At 34.4% G+C, this 17,282-nt stretch overlaps 4 protein-coding genes across 8 annotated transcripts; 2 read left to right on the forward strand and 2 right to left on the reverse strand.

The window, feature by feature from the left end:
* Nucleotides 1–271: 271 nt before the first annotated feature.
* On the forward strand, nt 272–5,798 carry LOC122538847 (nuclear pore complex protein Nup133). 3 transcript variants are annotated; one of them, XM_043673304.1, is made up of 20 exons: nt 272–549; nt 616–721; nt 805–1,144; nt 1,408–1,725; nt 1,819–1,989; nt 2,050–2,179; nt 2,256–2,432; nt 2,502–2,661; nt 2,738–2,909; nt 2,973–3,132; nt 3,235–3,347; nt 3,414–3,520; nt 3,654–3,870; nt 3,946–4,089; nt 4,174–4,375; nt 4,446–4,605; nt 4,686–4,881; nt 4,960–5,154; nt 5,246–5,468; nt 5,586–5,798. In XM_043673304.1, exons 2-20 carry the CDS (start codon nt 627–629, stop codon nt 5,717–5,719), a joined length of 3,414 nt encoding a protein of 1,137 aa, XP_043529239.1. In that variant the 5' UTR covers nt 272–549; nt 616–626; the 3' UTR covers nt 5,720–5,798. The 3 variants fall into 3 exon arrangements, with proteins under 3 accessions (XP_043529239.1, XP_043529238.1, XP_043529240.1); XM_043673303.1 differs by having other exon boundaries at nt 277–381; nt 468–721; XM_043673305.1 differs by having other exon boundaries at nt 341–355; nt 468–721.
* Nucleotides 4,846–9,707, reverse strand: LOC122538850. Of its 2 annotated transcripts, XR_006308932.1 has the most exons (15): nt 9,501–9,707; nt 9,214–9,400; nt 8,888–9,141; nt 8,598–8,768; nt 8,385–8,531; nt 7,886–8,053; nt 7,623–7,801; nt 7,318–7,541; nt 7,098–7,240; nt 6,835–7,035; nt 6,623–6,748; nt 6,399–6,550; nt 6,122–6,323; nt 5,097–6,002; nt 4,846–5,004 (listed from the first exon to the last, which is right to left on the reverse strand). XR_006308932.1 is itself a non-coding variant. In XM_043673313.1 (14 exons), the coding sequence occupies exons 1-14, from the start codon at nt 9,538–9,540 to the stop codon at nt 5,863–5,865; spliced, it is 2,334 nt and encodes a 777-aa protein (XP_043529248.1). In that variant the 5' UTR covers nt 9,541–9,707; the 3' UTR covers nt 4,846–5,862. The 2 variants fall into 2 exon arrangements, 1 of the variants encoding a protein (XP_043529248.1); XM_043673313.1 differs by having other exon boundaries at nt 4,846–6,002.
* A 338-nt stretch (nt 9,708–10,045) lies between these two features.
* On the forward strand, nt 10,046–14,253 carry LOC122538849. 2 transcript variants are annotated; one of them, XM_043673310.1, is made up of 15 exons: nt 10,046–10,148; nt 10,326–10,421; nt 10,490–10,685; nt 10,759–10,924; nt 11,005–11,177; nt 11,271–11,426; nt 11,504–11,667; nt 11,747–12,090; nt 12,185–12,293; nt 12,372–12,641; nt 12,704–12,904; nt 12,993–13,139; nt 13,223–13,377; nt 13,515–13,749; nt 13,824–14,253. In XM_043673310.1, exons 2-15 carry the CDS (start codon nt 10,382–10,384, stop codon nt 13,961–13,963), a joined length of 2,496 nt encoding a protein of 831 aa, XP_043529245.1. In that variant the 5' UTR covers nt 10,046–10,148; nt 10,326–10,381; the 3' UTR covers nt 13,964–14,253. The 2 variants fall into 2 exon arrangements, with proteins under 2 accessions (XP_043529245.1, XP_043529247.1); XM_043673312.1 differs by having other exon boundaries at nt 10,057–10,148; nt 10,332–10,421.
* LOC122538851 (RCC1-like G exchanging factor-like protein) lies at nt 14,139–17,079 on the reverse strand. The gene is made up of 8 exons (XM_043673314.1): nt 16,781–17,079; nt 16,324–16,584; nt 15,889–16,177; nt 15,636–15,808; nt 15,368–15,529; nt 15,173–15,300; nt 14,370–14,501; nt 14,139–14,305 (listed from the first exon to the last, which is right to left on the reverse strand). The coding sequence occupies exons 1-8, from the start codon at nt 16,884–16,886 to the stop codon at nt 14,228–14,230; spliced, it is 1,329 nt and encodes a 442-aa protein (XP_043529249.1). The 5' UTR covers nt 16,887–17,079; the 3' UTR covers nt 14,139–14,227.
* Nucleotides 17,080–17,282: the final 203 nt, after the last annotated feature.

A 17,282-nucleotide genomic window follows, 5' to 3' on the forward strand; every position in this document is an offset into this window, starting at 1 on the left:
ATAGAGTCCCTATCCCTAGTTATATATAAGGAGAATGTGAGGTTATGTTTGTCCCTATCGAAAATATTAATTGAACCATTGCTTGAAAAGCAAAAATAAAACAATATTGCATTACACGCAGGTGTAAGCAATTGGAACAATGAAAATGGAACGCGAATAAATGTATCTGTTAATAAAAAAATAAAGTTGAACGTTGATTGAATCAGTCTTTCTATTTCATGGACTTTGGTCACGTGGTTTTATTTATTTCCCCTAACGAAACGTAAAGTCGTGTATGTAACAAAAAAAAAAAAAAGTGCAACGTTAAATACAGAAGCGAGTAAAGTGTTCATTTACGAAAACAATAACACATTTCGTTTGTATAATTGTTGCATATTTATTGTAAATTTTACTTAACACTGAAAGTATTTGTTGAACTTTGTTAGTATCCGTACTTATTTAACTCTATCTTTTATCACTCGTTCCAGGCACGTGTGATCGGTTTACCGGTATTTATGCGTGCGACAGAATAACCTGTGCGACAACGTACACGCGCGAAAAGCGAAAACTTGTTATGCAATTTAAAGTATTGTGAGCCAGTTTCATAGTTTTCCACTTTTGTGGTTTCAAACAAAAAGGTGGCTACGATGGATCGCACGGGTATAGGAAATTCGCTGGGAAGAAACTTGATGTCTCCGCGGAAACGCATGTCAATCGTCCAGTCGTTGAAGAAGAGTAATTCGTAAGTCCCTTGCACATGCAGATCCAGATTAGTGAACTACGAATTTATATTTTTCTTTTTCACTCTTCTGTTTTTCTTTTCAGAGCGATAAGCGTGTCTGGACGATCGAACCAGTCGGTACAGATAATATGTAAAACGGCGAGTCACGTTGTAGAGAGCTTTGGATCCTCTTTACCTGTGCTTGTCACAGAAGCATTGACATTCGTTGACAAAAATACAGCTGTCAGTGTCAATATCTCAATAGATGGTTGGGCGTGGCTCGTGTGTGGCCGTAGGCTGCTCGTGTGGCAGTGTAAAACAACCATTCATGATTCAAAACAAAGGAGAACATTTAAAAGCCAGTGTCGCGAGTTGTTGTTACCTCAGAGTGATCTGGCTCATAAGGCAGAATGCATAGCAGTGTGGTTGCCTCAGGGACATCAGGTATAATACCTTGCTGACTGAATGAAAAAAATCTCTCATTCTTGAAATTAAGTCTGCTGCGTGATTGACTGAAGAGATTGCCACTTCTTTCTTACCCACACGTTTCATTTCAACTATTTACTTTTGTTATTTTGTCAGCTTTAGACTGACAACTCAATTGCAATTCACCGAACAGCTTTCTTGCCTTTGTAAAACAATTTTTGATAAAACTAGGCGTTAACTAAATGTTACTACCAATAATATTTAATTTTCTCTATCGCCAGGTGCCCAGCTGTATGGCTGTCTCTCCTGAGGGTATTGTACGTTTCTGGGTTAGCGTTGCACACGAGGGATCTTCCGTAGAAACGAGCGCAGAGCTTGCTGGACAAGAAGTTGACTGTCTCACTTACATCCCTGGTCACGGGTGTATTTTGGCCACTACCACGTGCACAGTGGCATTGTTACAGCCACAGTTTGTTGGTGGTAAGAACAGCGTTAACTGTCAGGTTCTTAGAACGAGCCAAGGATGGTTGGGCGGCATAGGAAGAAGAATGACTTCCCTCATCTTCGGAGCCATACCTCAGTCGCCAGTTACAGAAACTGTAAATTTCTCTATAACTGTATATCATTGAATTTTTAGTAACAGATATAATGCAAGAAATATAGAATACAACAGGTTTGGTTTTGTTTCATAGAAATTAGTAAAAGTTACTTGTACAACCTTGGGAGATAGAGGATCAAGAGTTCTTATTTTAGCTGGCTCGTCTTTGCAATATTGGTCTTTCCTTCATAATGAACAAGAAAAGATGGAGTTTGACGAAGATATTGGGTATATTATTTCGCAAGCTTTCCAACGAAAAATCTGGGTATGTGGAATATTATGTATATACAAGGAAGAGTTTGTTTATTTATTTACTTTATTTTAGAAATCAAGCGTATGCAATCCGCAAAACATGGAAACTTGGTTGATTGACATGCAACCCTGTAACGAAGGGATAGTTTTCTTAATGGCAGCTCATTGTGCTGACGCATCGCCTCTTATTGAATTTGCACTTGGTAATAATTGAAAAAATTGAGATATACTTCATCATGGAGTTTTATGTTATATGGAATAATTAATGTGTATCAATAGGTTTGATACAACTATCTGGGACAACGTTAGCAAATACGTTTAAGTGGTTTATACCAGTCAAGATTGATTCTATCTCGTATCACAATGACGCTGAATCAACATTGGTTTCTTACCGTTTCATATTATGTGGTTGGGAAGCTATTATATATAATCAGTACGAAGTGCTTGTTGTGAATTGTAAGTCAAAGTTCATTGCAAAATTTTATATAGGCCTTCTTTATACACTTTCGAACAAAACGATTTTAGGTATATCCGAGCACGAGCAAGATAAAATAGATTTAGTGCGGGGCGGAGAAGATAGTATTCTTGGCGGTGCACTGTGTTCAGGAACTCCAGTTTTATTTACCAAAAATTTCGGTTTAGTGTCCGTCATGCCATCAGATTTTATGTTACAAGATTTCAATATGTTTGTGTTTATTTTATATACATGGTCTTTTAATTACATATAATTTCGTTGGAAATAAAATTCATAAATATTTTAGGAGTTACACGGACAATGTTACTGCAAACGTGGATTATACTTATAGACCAAGTTCAGCCGCGCAAAATTTTACCAGTCTTATCAGTAATGAAGAAATTCAAAACATGTATTACAGTTCTGATAGTGTCACGCAACTGCGTGCTGCATTTCTCTTTAGTTTACGACAAAATGAGGTAAGTTTATTTTACATCATTCTAAGATTAATAATCTCGTTAACCAAATTATTCTCATCATAGGCTCAGTGCGACGAAATTTTATTGCATCTTTTTCCTTTGCAAGACGAACCAATAATGGATATAGATGCCACTCTTGACACGTTAATTTTAAAAGTCGCGAAAGATTTAATAGACGATTATCCGGCAAATGATCCACGTTGGTCAAATCACAGAGATTTGTGTAATTAAGTTTTTTACATTCCATATATAAATGCAGAATCAGTTTGTACAAATTTCACATACTATGCGTATTTTATAATAATAATCATATATTCATTTACAGCTATGACAATAAATGCTGTCACGTCTATGCAAATACCCAATCAATTGGAAGGGAAGCAGAAAGCCATAGATTTATTTATAACATTTCTAAAAGAGCATGATCTGTGGAACAGAGTAAGTTAATTTGTAATGTTGTTTTAGGTTCGACATAATATTACTACACTACATTTTTCGATTTAGTTCTGCGCTGTTACATATAGAGGAATAATTATGTCTACACCACACGTTCTTGGAGAATACGCAGAAAAAATAGTTGCCGCGCTGACTATATATAATCTTCAAAACAAGTAAATCTTTTTTTTTTCTTGTAATGAAAAGTATTTCTTGGCACATAAATTATTATTCTGTGCATATACATTATCATTCTACTTTGTTTTAAATTATTATTCTGTTCTTATCTTTGTTGTTTATTATTTCAAGGTATCCAGATATCGTAGATACAACAATAGAACAAACTTTAAATCCCGAATCATACGTATCCGATGAATTAACCGCGCGTGACATATTTTATCGTGAAGTCAGTGCTGTTCATCAGTTTCTTCCCACGTTAGTAAATAATGCATCAGAAGTGACTCAGTCTGAGAGACCCATCCAACAAGTAGCAAATTATATTATGCAAGTAAACGCCGTGTTATTGGTAGGTACAAGTCCAACGTGATTTTAGTAATAAAATTGAAAAAAGAATAATGTCAAGATACATTACTGACAATAGGGTATATTACACGAAGTGGTAAAATACCGGCAACACAATGCTGAACGATTCGTTCCGACAAGATGTTCGAACGGTATCACCGAGTATCTCCCATGGACAGCTGCAATTGGAAAACATGGGCTAAAAAATTGTCTGACCACAATGGTCAGTATTTATGTATTATAATTTTCTCGCAGTGAAGGTAAAATAGTCGCTGAGAAATTTTCATCGGTAATTTGTTTATTTCAGTATAACTTAACTCTTAAACACGGCATAACCGGAACCAACGATTCAACAGTGAGAAACGAATTGTACGAGCAGTTAGTAAGTTATATAGATTTAATATTGGACGGTCGGAAATGTCATTTAGAAAGCGTCAAAGGCACAGAGAAGTTCGAGGTACTTTTGAAGCAGTACGAAACAGACCGGATGAATCTGATTCAACCATTGAGTATGCGTTTTCTAGTTAAGTTGTGTAATCAATTAGATAGAAGCGGATATTTATATCAAATAATTTGTAGTAAAGGAAGAACAGTACGACAGCGCTGCGATGTTAGCCGAGAAGTATTGTGATTTTGCGTCCCTTATACAGATATGCGAATTGACTAACAATAAGAACCAGCTGGACGGTTATATGAAAAAATTTGCAGCTCAAGATTTCGTAGGATTTTTATTTTCATGGTGAATTTCTTTAGATAGACAGATAACTATAAAAAGTATTTTGTATTATTTTATATAATAGAACGTTTCTTTATTCGCAGGTACGTGAAAGATGGTCGACAGGGCCAATTAGTAGAGAAATGTAGACGCGGCGGTACTGTCGAATTATCAGAAAAATTGGCGGAACATCCAACCCTGTCGTGGGTGCAATCTGCTCTTACAGACGATTTATGCTTTGCTGCTAGTACGCTTTACTCGCTAGCAATCCAGGAAAGTGAATTGGTGACACGTAAAAAAGTACAACACTTGCTACAATACTGTCTTTTTAAGCTGTTCAAGTATTTTTTTACTTATGAATTACTCGTACTTTCACAGTCGATGCTTTCTTTGGCAAAATTGGCGTTCCTCGCTTCAGATGAACTGAAGGAAAAAGATAGACATCATGTAAAAAATATCGATAACGAATTGGCATTGGTTGCTTATCAGGAAGAATTGCCAACTCAAGTACTTACGACGTATGGTTACGATGTAGAGAAATTACGTGTATTTACACCGACAGAATTAATTACGGTATTGCTTTCTGTTACACGCACTGTATTTGATTTGATATAAATATGTAATATGTTTGATATAAATGTTGAACGTTTTGTAATTGGTGTAGTTGTACACATCTGAAGATAACATTGATGCAAACGAGTACGACTTCAAGAAAGCTCTCGACTTGCTCGAGTACGTAGAACAAGAAGATGAAAAAGTTTCTTTAAAATTGCAAACTTGGGCACGAGCTGCTAAACGGGATCAGTGGGATACTCTGGGAAAGAATCCTGAACAACAAGTACAGGAAACGATATTTTTCAAACTAATGGATCTTGCACACTTTACAGGTATATCATTAATTGTTAAAATTAAAGAAATAATTGCTCAATCATTCGATTTATAATAATACATACGCGAATATCATTATACTAATAAAATGTATTTCGTTCTATCTTCATACATAGGTGGTCAAGTAAACGAATTTCTTCCACCAGTTGATATGCTTTTGATAGAACCCGAATTAGGAAATCTTGCCGCATCGAGTAACTTTCAATTCCTGATTAAATTTGTGTACGAGTATGCATATAGCAATTATTGATCTACCTGAACAATTGTAAGTAAAAACAAAATTTGTATTTTTTTAAGTAATAAATAAATTTCTACACGATACAGTCATACAAATGATATGTTAAAAAAATTGTGTAAGTATTCATAAAAAGTATAAATATAACATAGTGCAGTTCACGTAAATATTCGAAATGCAAATAAGGCTAAAATATTCAACGAGATCAATGCTATATTTTTATTCGCAGGATTATGAACATTTTGTTGATTTGTTCTTATTATGTATCTCACTTGATCCGGTGTTTTACAGTCTATTTCTGAAATTTTGATTACATTAAAATGTTAAATGCAGATACATTAAAAGTTACATTAAAGCTATGTTAAGTATAGATATATCTAAAAGCTAGATGTACTATTTTTAATAGCCAATGTTTACCTGCACATTTATACAAAGAAGTTACGTTTTGTATGCGAAGATAAAAGTTAGGACAAGCTGAAGTGCTGGTACACTTAAAGTGATCAGTTAATGTAATTTCCTTATAACCAGATAATTCTGCGCACTGTAAATTTTGTCTATCATTAGATTGAAATCCTAACCATGAACAGGCTTTCATTGTACCATAGCCAAAAGTATGAATCTGCAAAGTTAATGTTACAATAAAACTGAAAGAAATAAAGACAGTCGTGAAACAATTTTTCCTCTGAATACAAACCGTAACTATTATTATTTTCATATTTCGCTTCCAATGTGAATGTATCCTGTAGGTGATAGATTTCGAAGGGCTTACATAATCTTCCCACTGGGAAATAATGTTTTTAGTTACATTTACGTCTGCAGTTGTCATGGGTCTTAATATTCGTGGAACTAAAAATATATACAGAATTAATATTTTATATATTAAATACAAATCTTAATTACTCAAGCAATAAAACATACTTTTCGATACATATTGAGTAATTGCGTCGATGTTAGAATTATTTATTATATAGTCTTCTTCCCATAAAATAAACGATTTGAATAAATTTTCATTATACCGTGATACGTAATATACAAAATGAACTTCTAAAAAATTAAGGGAAAAAAAGAAAAGATCATTGAAATTCATCGGTTTTAGTTCATATTTAAAATTATCATATTTGTATTTTTACCTGGATAAATATATTTTAATTGACGTAACAACGTTGTTGCCAATTCTTTTTCATCATTGGATATGTGCGCTGACGGAATTAAGAGCACAACTACCTGACCAAAATTTGCAATTATTTTGTTTTTATCATTGTACTCCCACGTTTTTTTCAAATAAGCGAATACGGTTTCCAAAACTCGAGCATAATTAAATCCTGTCGGCCCTAGAAAGTACGTCATTTATGATCATATAAAGAAAAATTTTTACAAAGTAGCAAATGCTTACACATAGCATTAGTAAAATTGTTTAACGCCTGAAACGCGGTTGATGGACTGTTTGTTACATTTAGCAGCCATTCTCCTGAAGTGCCATGTATTACACCCATTTTTGATCCGTACATTGATACATCCAAATCTTGCATAAGAGTCCTAAAATACACACGTACAGAGTTTAGAAATGAAAATATGAAATGCAACATCATGTTGATATGTACACTGTAGCTTACGCAAGAAAATCTTTTGTATATTCTATTGTCCATGCTCCATCGAATACAATCAGTGCTTCTATTTGGGGTTGGTTTACTTGATAGCAAGGTAGTTCAGGGAACAAGTAATTGTTCGCATACGTGTAAAACTTTTCAACTGCAATGTTAACCATTTGTTGCAATGCTTCAGGGGAAATATACGCAATGCTTTTACGATAAGCTAACATCTGAGCTATAGCGTAGGTCTGTTGTAAACGATATTTGCCAATATAAAATATAAAATACACATAGTATTTATAACGTTAGCATTAATAATTATAGGCAACCTGTTCATTCAGAATGGTCTTTGGTACTGCATATAGAAATGTTTGTGCTCGGTCGCAAGCTTTCACGTTTGTATTGAAGGTGACACCTTCATGTGAATAATACATTTGTAAAATTTGACTGAGTCGAAGACTGTAGAAATCTTGGATCCAAGTCTGTAAATAACTTGCAATAATCATTCCTGAAATGATTGAGCAGTTATTAAAATGGTTACAAACAAATGGTTAACAGATATTTAAAAATACTGAAGACGTTGCTAATTTACCGTCAATGCCTCCAATTAGTTCAGCTCGAGTTGCATCAAAATTGTCATGTAAACTTGTGAGATAATAAATTGTTGGACGCATCATATTCTGCCAAAATCCTGTTGCACCAAGAGCCATGTTATTTCCTAGTAAAGGACCTTGGTACACGACCATTTCCGCTAATTCACCTAATTGAACAGAATTTTCTGTACGTTGCACGTTTGTATTTATAATAATTAAAATAATACATTTAAAAATTTTATTTTTTGATGACCGAATTCATAATTGATTCTAATTAATGATAATAAACCTAAAATATTGAAAATATGAAAAATAATCAACATCTATATCTATACATAATTATAAATAAAATGAATTTTCATTCTATTTAAAAATCTCAAGCAATAATAACTTTTAACAAATAAAATCAAAATAATTATTAATAAAGTAATTAATAACATATGTAAGTTGTATAAAATTATTATATACACGTATCATTAATACAACGTGTTTTTTTACCTGCAATTGTTGTTAACCATATATTATCAATTTTCACAGATGAAGCCATTAAAGCATCATACCACATGAGTGGTTTGTGAATCATTTGATTTCTTGGTAAAACAAAATCGACTTCCTCTTCGTTGTACGTGTTTGTAGAATTCATTTCTAATGGAAAAGGAGAATTATTAAACAAGACTTTATGACAAGGTCAAATTAACAACAATGTTATACCTAAAGGAGGTGTTTCCGAACTTGCAATTAATTGATTTGCAGCAACATTCTGATGTTGGAGACATGCAGCAATTGCTGCTATAATTGTTCCAGGAGTAATGGTACCGTACGGAGTTAGAATCACTCCTTGTTGTCTTGGACAGTTCCACATGTCAGTAAACGCAGTATTTCCTAAATAATAATTTTTTTATTCTTATTGACTTAAATATTTTCTTCTCTCTCTCTCTCTCTCTCTCTCTCTCTCTCTCTCTCTCTCTCTCTCTCTCTCTCTCTCTCTCTCTCTAAATTACCCATTAATTTTTCTATAGTATGACCACATGATTTGTTTTCATTGTTAGGTTTCAAAACTGTGTTTGAAATAGCCTGATGAAGCATACATTGCTCTTCCTGTGAAAGTATATGAACCGGTAATGCGTTTGCATTGCCTGGAACTAATTCCTCTATCAATTTGTATTTAATATATTGCGATCCTGTACCACTGAATGGAAGCACATCTTCTGTGACTTGAATATTCTGTTGGTATTCAATACCATCAAATTTGAATCTACAATTTGTAAAATATATTTGTTATTTTGCAGTAGAATAGACAGATATTAATAATTGGACATATTACAACCTGTGTAATATTGATGAAGCCATTAGTCTCATGTCTATTGTTGAATAGGACTCCTTTTCCATCTTCTGTATAATGTCCACTAATACACGCAAGTTCAGCGGATGTTGAGCATTGAATGTTGCATTGTTTCTATAACATTCTCTAAGTGATTTGGGTACACTTGTTTGCGACCATATCAACTGCAATTCTATCATACAGAAAAATACTTAAATATAATATTATAGTTCATGATTTATTTTCCTAATGTCGTTCGTTAATATATTTTATTAAAATTTGTGGCAACTTACCGCAGGATATGATCAATAGAATAATTTTAACAAACGCCATGTTTAAATTATATAGAAATCTGTGTTATTAAAAATTTAACGTTTACTCTTTGATGTCCATATCTACTCGAATCTTTAGAATGATTCACTGTCATGTACAAATCAAAAAAAATCTTCCTCTATTTAATATTTGATAAGATAGTAGTAAGTAGAAATATCTAGTTTTTTTTTAAATGAAATTTTAACGTTTATAAAAAGAATTTTTTTATTATTGACAATTTTAATTTAGACATTATGTTACAAGCGTTAACTCAAGTTTAATTTAAAAAAAGACTGTTATACTGCTTTGACAAAGATTTAGTTGTTTGTGCAATAAAATAAATTGGTATTTCATGTTTGAAAAATATAGTAACGTACAGCAAAAATAATAAACAAATTATTTATTTTTATCAACTGATTCTATTTAATATTTCTAGAATTCTGAGATTACTTATTTTAGTAGAACCTGCAATACCTGTGATAAGGTGTGGATTGTTACTCATGTATTGCATTATCTTATCTGATAGGTATCATTATATCTTTGGATAGGTGTGGTGTATTACTTTACTAAACAGAGTTGAAGGAGTATCATATATATTCTGTACTGAGAGTGACTAAAAATTACTTATGGTACGTATTTTATAATTTTCTCATATAAATGTTATTCATTTCCCGCTTGTTCCTTCAAGTATAAAATATATCTAGCAATCGATCGAACAATATATTTTATATATTTTTATGTTATCCTTGTGTTATTCTGCATTGATCGACACAAAAAATCTTTATTCTAATTTACAAACCATCAAGTTACAGGAATCGAAGTATTAATTCCTAACACTCTCCACACATCCACCTGCAGCAAGATGGCAAAATTTTTGTACTTTTTCATTTTCATCACGTTGAGTAAGTAAAATATTCTTATATAAGTAAGCCGCCGCAAGATCAAACGTAATGTAGCTTGTGATTTTCAGCTGTGCGGGCGCAGGAGAACGCGGCTCGAAATCTCTCGCCGTCACTGCGAGAGTGTTACGACAACAAATATCTTTTGGAAAGAGATAATAGACTACCGCATACTTTGAATACGTTCATCGCGATACTTCGTAAGATTGAAAATACAGAGGGCCTCAACATGGATTTGAGAAGTCTGTCCGTTGCACTTTTGCATCGGTAAGTTCAGGTCACACATTACAGAGCAATAATATTGAGTGAGAAGAACAATTTCATTGGCTCTGATTCACAGTTTCCGACAAGACGGTATAACCCAGAATCCTGCGATCCCCGATCAAGATGGAATATCACCTTATTCACCGAGTGGTCATCAATTCGCCCGTTTCGCCGAAACGTTGCGGCTCATACCAGGAAACGCTTTAATGTTCCCCAATAACAGTATCACCGACGTTGAAAGAGTACGTAGTACGTGTGATACAGACTATCGCGTCGTATTTACGAATCGACTTCTCTAATGCTGTTAATCGTCACGTTGCAGTGTACGTTGCACTTCATGTTATCAAGCAGCGTTGAAATTTTTCAAAGAGGAGACGAAGCAAAAGTCTGCAGATTTTCAGATAAGTATAGATATCCAAGAGATATTAAGAGCAGGGATAAAGCAGCGACCGAGACCCCTGTTAACGACGTGGAGACGTTGTCGTCCGACGAGATGTAAGTAGAAGAGACAACGTGAACCAGTGTTGCTGTACGCACAACAGTTTTGCAATCGATATCAGAAGTAAAATGTAATTTTTTTTTTCGTAGAAAGAGTATGACTCACCATAAAACCGAAGGTAAACACATTACGATCGATCCGAATTCGCGATATCCGGAAGTACCGCCTAATCATCCAGATAGTGCGCGAATGATGGACTCGCCTCGTAGCAAATGCCCTATAGAGAACGGCGTTGTGAAAACTTTGTGAGTTCGTGAGATTTGACTCGAGCTATTTTATCGAGAAAAAAAAAAATAATAATAATAATAACTTACGTTTTTAGATGGGGTACAACTTCTCTCGGCCTGGTGCTGGCTGGTATAGCTGCAGCTACGCAACCAGAAACAGCCAGACTTCCCGACTTACTGTCAGCGGACGTTTTAAGAAGGAATGACACAGATTTAGTGGGACGAACTTTGGAAAATAAGTGGCTCGCGACTCTGGCAGGTAATATGAATCTCCTTTATAGATAGAAATAAAGTTGATAAAGCAAGTGTGTGACGTTGAACAATTGCTGAAATTACAGGAGATCTGGCGGAAGTGGCTTTGAGACAAGGCCCCAAAAACAAAGATACCAAGTTCAGCGTTGGATTGGACGGCTTTTGGAACTCCACCGCGTTGCCACGCTGGTATTTCCTGAATTCGAACAACAATTATGATATGACAACGGCGGAGATCAGAGGGGACTTGGATGGCTTGATTTTGGCCGACGAGACTTACAAGTGGTATTCTGCCATACCTAACTTGAGACTGTCGCAAATTTTCGACATGTACTACAGCTCGTTAGGATTCTTCGACTCGTCCATCAGAGCGTGCAATCGGAGAACAATGTTCACAGCTGTTGCGCCAAACGACACGTTGGTCGCTCAGGTGAATTGGTTTAATATATATATATATATATATATATATCAATTGTGAAACATTCGAGAGACAAAAACCTTTTATTATTGATATTTGCTCGTAGACGTACAGTGCTTCTATAGTGTTGGCGGATTTAGCACACGCAACGCTCGAATATCCGGTAATTGAAAAGTTCTCGGTACAAGCAGTAAACGAATTAGTGAAATATGTGCGTAAGTACGAACAATTCACATTAGATTTGCGTCACGTTAAACACAGAAAGGAACATATTTTGTTTAATGTTTTTATAGCCACGTCTATGAACAGGGATCTTTCCTGTGCTGACACGGATAAATCGTATGATTTCAATCAAATATCTGTCGACTTGACAATTATCTTGGACACGAACTGGAAGTACTCTGTGATAAAGCCCACTCTTGCGTATTTACTGGAAAGCATAGACATAAATCAATTTAACTCCAACTTCACGTTGATAAATGGTCAAGATGGAACACTGATGATCAACAGCACTTCTAGCATTTTGGATTTCTACGCTTACAATTCATCTCATTATGAAAATGGTACGTACCAAGTTGAGTGTGTTGATGATAAGTTAGATTTGTAATGAAATAATTCTTTTCAGTTACTCACGGTTTCGATTTACCGAAGTCGCTTAAAGAATTGAAAGCACATCTGACAAATAAATTAAATATGGAACGTGTTCATGGTGTGGCTGGTGCACGTTCTGACGTTGTTTTAATTGTTCCACAGATTTCTGATATATCTAAAACCGATAAAGATTATTGTTTGCAAACTATACAGCAAATACGAGAAAACTTTCCAGGTAAAGCTTTGTATCACTGTGGATTGTGTGACGAGCTTTTGTATTAAATGGGTATATTGCATAGTTTTGTTACCGATTATTCTTTCAGATACGACTATACTTTTCATGGCAGTGTCCAAAGATTCGTGGTCCGATCTAGTACAGAATCGCACGACAGATTTATTTTCTATTGGCACCGAAGATACAGAAGAGGGTTTACGACCTATAAATAACGTAGTTTCAAGAATTAAGTTAGGTAAAGAAAATAAGTATCTTAATGTTGATTCCTTCTCCATACACATAAATGAAAGAATAATCATTGTGAATGATTTGTTGTAGTTCCCAAGCGATTATTCAATAGCCAGTGTGGATCAGATTATGTTCCATATGGACTTGTAAATTCGTATGATGATTACATTTTACCAAATGGTACTAACTTTTACAAGTTACATCCCAATTACTTTTTTAATCAGCAAAATACGACAATAGTGAAGGTAGGTTTCCTTTTAAATATTATTATTCCATGTGTACTTGCACATGCACAATTTTTTTCTAAATAAGGCAATCTCGTTATTTTTGATTTTTACCTTATTTTGAATCATAGAATATTACAAGTATATACTATTTTCAGATTCAAAGCTTAGACTCAGACAGTTTGGTTATATGTTCGTCGCGAGACGCTAATGCAATTAGGCAAACATCTCACGCTATAGAAACATCTGATGCGAATGTCGTATGTGCACGAATATCCAATAATATACACATCATTGAAGTTTCTTGTTATCATGTCACTTTTATTCGTGATTGCCCGCCACTTTATATATCTGTGACTTCAAACTCCACAAATAATCCTTACCGTTGTACCGGTAAGTATATTAAATAAATATGGTACAGAAATTACTGAATAATTGATGTTAATAATATTAAATATCGTTTTTAGATCAACGAGTTTGCAGAATTCCTAATATGATAAGATATACTATATCCTATGAAAACATGGTGTGTACTAATGGAGCAACTAGACTTGCATTTAACTTTTCTGTTTTAATGATAATTTTAATTTTATTAAATATGCAATAATTGCCAAACTTTACACATAAATTTAACAAAATATTTAATTATATAGCGATTTAATGAATAAGCCAACAAAAATTGTCCGTTTTTGAATAACGTAATTCTACGTAAAAATGTTCAGTATTCATCAATTAAATTTTATATATGATATAATATAAAAATCAATTAACTAAATATGTAATATTTTTATACAACAAATTGTAATAACAATTTATACACAAGTTTTATAATAATAAGTAATATATACCTCTTGTAATGTGAAACTATGCTTCAAATAAAAGGTTTACAAAGAGCAACTGTATGATCTATTCCGCAGGCTACCTTTTTTACTTGTGCCCCTACAGTGACCTGTAGTGAAAATTGTTGTCCTTTGTAATAATACTATCTTTCAATAACAAATATAATCTTTTACCTTTAATGGAAAATATTGGTCCTTCAAATCCCCTAATCCTAAAGATCCGAATTTGTTACAACCCCACATGTACAAGTCACCCATATTAGTCAAAGCTGCAAGGTGACTCATACCGCAAAATATCTTTACCACCTACAAAAAGAATTACATTATTTTTGTCTTCTTCCCACGCAGCGCGATCGAAAAGTCCAATTACGTTTGATCGCGATGTGCAACAAACATCGATATGTTTGGATTCTGCCAGAGTTAACGTGTTCAACTTTATTGACACTCGTTCGTCATCGCATTCGTTTGAAGATTTATCAAGTGCACATGTGCCGTGACAATTTTATAATACTTGTGAGGGACGCGCCCTCTGGTCTTGGTTTTACTATCAGGGGCAATAAACGTATAAACGTAATGTAAAGGACGCATACCTGGGCAGTACCGTTAGACCAATAAAGCGAAAATTACTTGAGAATTACATTTGCAAACGATTTACCTTTGAACATTTGGAAAACGATTTACCTTTGAACATTTGGAAAACGATTTACCTTTGAACATTTGGAAAACGATTTACCTTTGAACATTTGGAAAACGATTTACCTTTGAACATTTGGAAAACGATTTACCTTTGAACATTTGGAAAACGATTTACCTTTGAACATTTGGAAAACGATTTACCTTTTAAAGAATCGACCTTAGATAAGGTCGACAATGCATAGAATATTTTCGCTATTTTACTTTACTACTTAATTACCGTTTAGACAAGGTTTCTCCAATAACTTCTTTGACTTAAACAGTCAATTTTGTAGCAAACTTACTTTTGTATTTTTCTGGTATGCATTATTTCCAAAAAGTACAGATGGAATTTTCGTTGGTTGTGAAACTTTCTTAACTTCAGGACCAAGACCAAGAATACCATAACCCCACACATAAACATCACCTACATCTATCAAATTCAAACTGTTACAGTACACAATTGTAAAAAGTAATTAAGTACTTGAATAAATACTTACTGTTTAATACCATACAAAAGCAGCCACCACTGGCAATATCTACAATATGACCTAACTGTTTCAATGCGCTTAATTCCGTGGCTATGTTTACCTGTTGATTCTCACCCTCTATAAATAACTGCGCATATTCAGAATTGCCCCAACCAAATACGATTCCTTTGTCTGCAATCACGTAACGTCCAAATCGCGTTAACATTTTCTTAATATCTACTTCCATGCGAAATAAAATGTTACAATTTATTACGGTATTAATGAATATTGCAGATACCGCTGAGTGCTAGTACACAGTCTGCGACACACGCAATTTTTATAATATGCTGCCCAGCCAAGTCTCCTTTCACCAAACTTGGCCTGTATTCATTTCGGTAATGTGCCAATCCAGTTTGTCCATCCGCGCCCCAACCAAAGGTATACACTTCACCACATTCTGTCAACAGTACGCTATCACATAGCAGGAAGGTAAAGGAAAAATTCTCAAATATTGTAACCAATTGAATGTGAAATGTTACAAACTTTCATACCTGTGATCTTGGCCAGCCGTTACGGCTTTGACCTTTTTCTCTTTTATGTTAGGTATATGATGAATAATCCTGCTCTTTTCATAATTCTCCTCCGGAATTATAGGACGACCGCATTGTCCGTACGCATTGTTTCCTAGTGTAAACAAACCTTCATCCGTCAATACCAACAAATGCGCTCTTCCAGCTGCCATGTCTAAGACTTTAGTGGAAGAATCTTTGACTGGAAGATTAATGAGTCTAGGTTCGGTTATTAAGCCATTGGGAAACTTTCTGTCCATTTCGTTGAAACCTGGCGGTGCATGAGAAATTAGAATTTGACCTTTGAGACGTCGAGTAGTTCAACAGAAATTTCAATATACCAAAGGGATAGAAATGTTGACAGATTTGTTAATAAAGATAAATTTAAAAATGGTTCAGAGATATCCATTCTCTTACCAAGCTGAGAATCTGTGTTTATCCCGCTCCCGTACAAAATATTCTTATCCTTGGATCTCACAGCAAAAGCAGTGAAACCATAGCCACATGTTATATTCGTTACGTCGTGTTTCTCTCCAAAAACCAATCTTTTTGGCTTTGGAATGTAAGAGATGCTCTTGTCGAACTTTGTTGTTTTTAATGTACCGAGAGCACCATGATCCGCCAAACCCCAGACGTACACTCTGTGATCTCTTTCGTCACTTATTGAGTATCGAAAAACTAACATGAAATATTATAGATTAATAATGTTAGAAATGTTATTGATTAACGTTATAAGTTAATACAAAGAAGAGCCTCCAAAAACTTGTGCGCATTCACAAATATTATATGATGTTATTACCAACGAATATAATATAATATAATATTAATATTGAAATATCATCAATGAAATTTGTCTTGCATCCATTTCCCTCACCTGGCAAAGGTTTCGAGACTGTTTTATTCTCAATTTTGTTAAGCTGTACAATTCTACTCGGTTGTTGCACGCTCCTTCTCAAGCTCGTTTTTATCGTGTTTAGCATGCTTGTCGCGGTTCTTTCATTTAAAAAACTTCATGCGCTTCGAGCAATTTCATTTGTCGATTGAACCTCGTCGGTCGACCTTCGATCAATCTAGTAAATCACAAAGCTCGCTTAATTTCGATCGTTCGAACGAGGAAGCCAAAGTTTGATTTTTCTCGTTAATCTTCAACTGCCTTCCCCCTCCCCCAGAGTTGGAATCGAAGCTAAAGGCGTCGTTTCATGTGCGGCGACCAGCGATCAGTTAAGCGCGGATAATTCAAATGACCGCACGATATTTCACAAAAAAAAAAAGATTGCAATGCGTAAACCGTTGCACGACAAAAACTAAACAAATCAAAACTTATTTCAGCAAATATCGTTAAATTGCTTTAGATTACGTTAGATTAAATTTGGTTT

The sequence above is a fragment of the Frieseomelitta varia genome, unplaced genomic scaffold (assembly GCF_011392965.1).
Source record: "Frieseomelitta varia isolate USP_RPSP 00005682 unplaced genomic scaffold, Fvar_1.2 scaffold_182, whole genome shotgun sequence".
In the NCBI taxonomy this organism is placed as follows: domain Eukaryota; kingdom Metazoa; phylum Arthropoda; class Insecta; order Hymenoptera; family Apidae; genus Frieseomelitta; species Frieseomelitta varia.

What these genes read in the sequence shown, in the direction of transcription:
- LOC122538847 (XM_043673304.1), top strand. Translation starts at nt 627, where the DNA reads ATGGATCGCACGGGTATAGGAAATTCGCTGGGAAGAAACTTGATGTCT. An exon ending in CGAAGTGCTTGTTGTGAATT is followed by an intron (nt 2,433 to 2,501) that starts GTAAGTCAAAGT and finishes AAACGATTTTAG; the next exon opens with GTATATCCGAGCACGAGCAA. An exon ending in GTCAAATCACAGAGATTTGT is followed by an intron (nt 3,133 to 3,234) that starts GTAATTAAGTTT and finishes ATTCATTTACAG; the next exon opens with CTATGACAATAAATGCTGTC.
- LOC122538850 (XM_043673313.1), bottom strand. Translation starts at nt 9,540, where the DNA reads ATGGCGTTTGTTAAAATTATTCTATTGATCATATCCTGCG. An exon ending in ATTAAAATATATTTATCCAG is followed by an intron (nt 6,749 to 6,834) that starts GTAAAAATACAA and finishes TTAATTTTTTAG; the next exon opens with AAGTTCATTTTGTATATTAC. An exon ending in TGAAAATAATAATAGTTACG is followed by an intron (nt 6,324 to 6,398) that starts GTTTGTATTCAG and finishes TTAACTTTGCAG; the next exon opens with ATTCATACTTTTGGCTATGG.
- LOC122538849 (XM_043673310.1), top strand. Translation starts at nt 10,382, where the DNA reads ATGGCAAAATTTTTGTACTTTTTCATTTTCATCACGTTGA. An exon ending in TTTCATTTTCATCACGTTGA is followed by an intron (nt 10,422 to 10,489) that starts GTAAGTAAAATA and finishes TGTGATTTTCAG; the next exon opens with CTGTGCGGGCGCAGGAGAAC. An exon ending in AATACGAGAAAACTTTCCAG is followed by an intron (nt 12,905 to 12,992) that starts GTAAAGCTTTGT and finishes TTATTCTTTCAG; the next exon opens with ATACGACTATACTTTTCATG.
- LOC122538851 (XM_043673314.1), bottom strand. Translation starts at nt 16,886, where the DNA reads ATGCTAAACACGATAAAAACGAGCTTGAGAAGGAGCGTGCAACAACCG. An exon ending in AAACACAGATTCTCAGCTTG is followed by an intron (nt 16,178 to 16,323) that starts GTAAGAGAATGG and finishes ATGCACCGCCAG; the next exon opens with GTTTCAACGAAATGGACAGA. An exon ending in CTTTTGTATGGTATTAAACA is followed by an intron (nt 15,301 to 15,367) that starts GTAAGTATTTAT and finishes TGAATTTGATAG; the next exon opens with ATGTAGGTGATGTTTATGTG.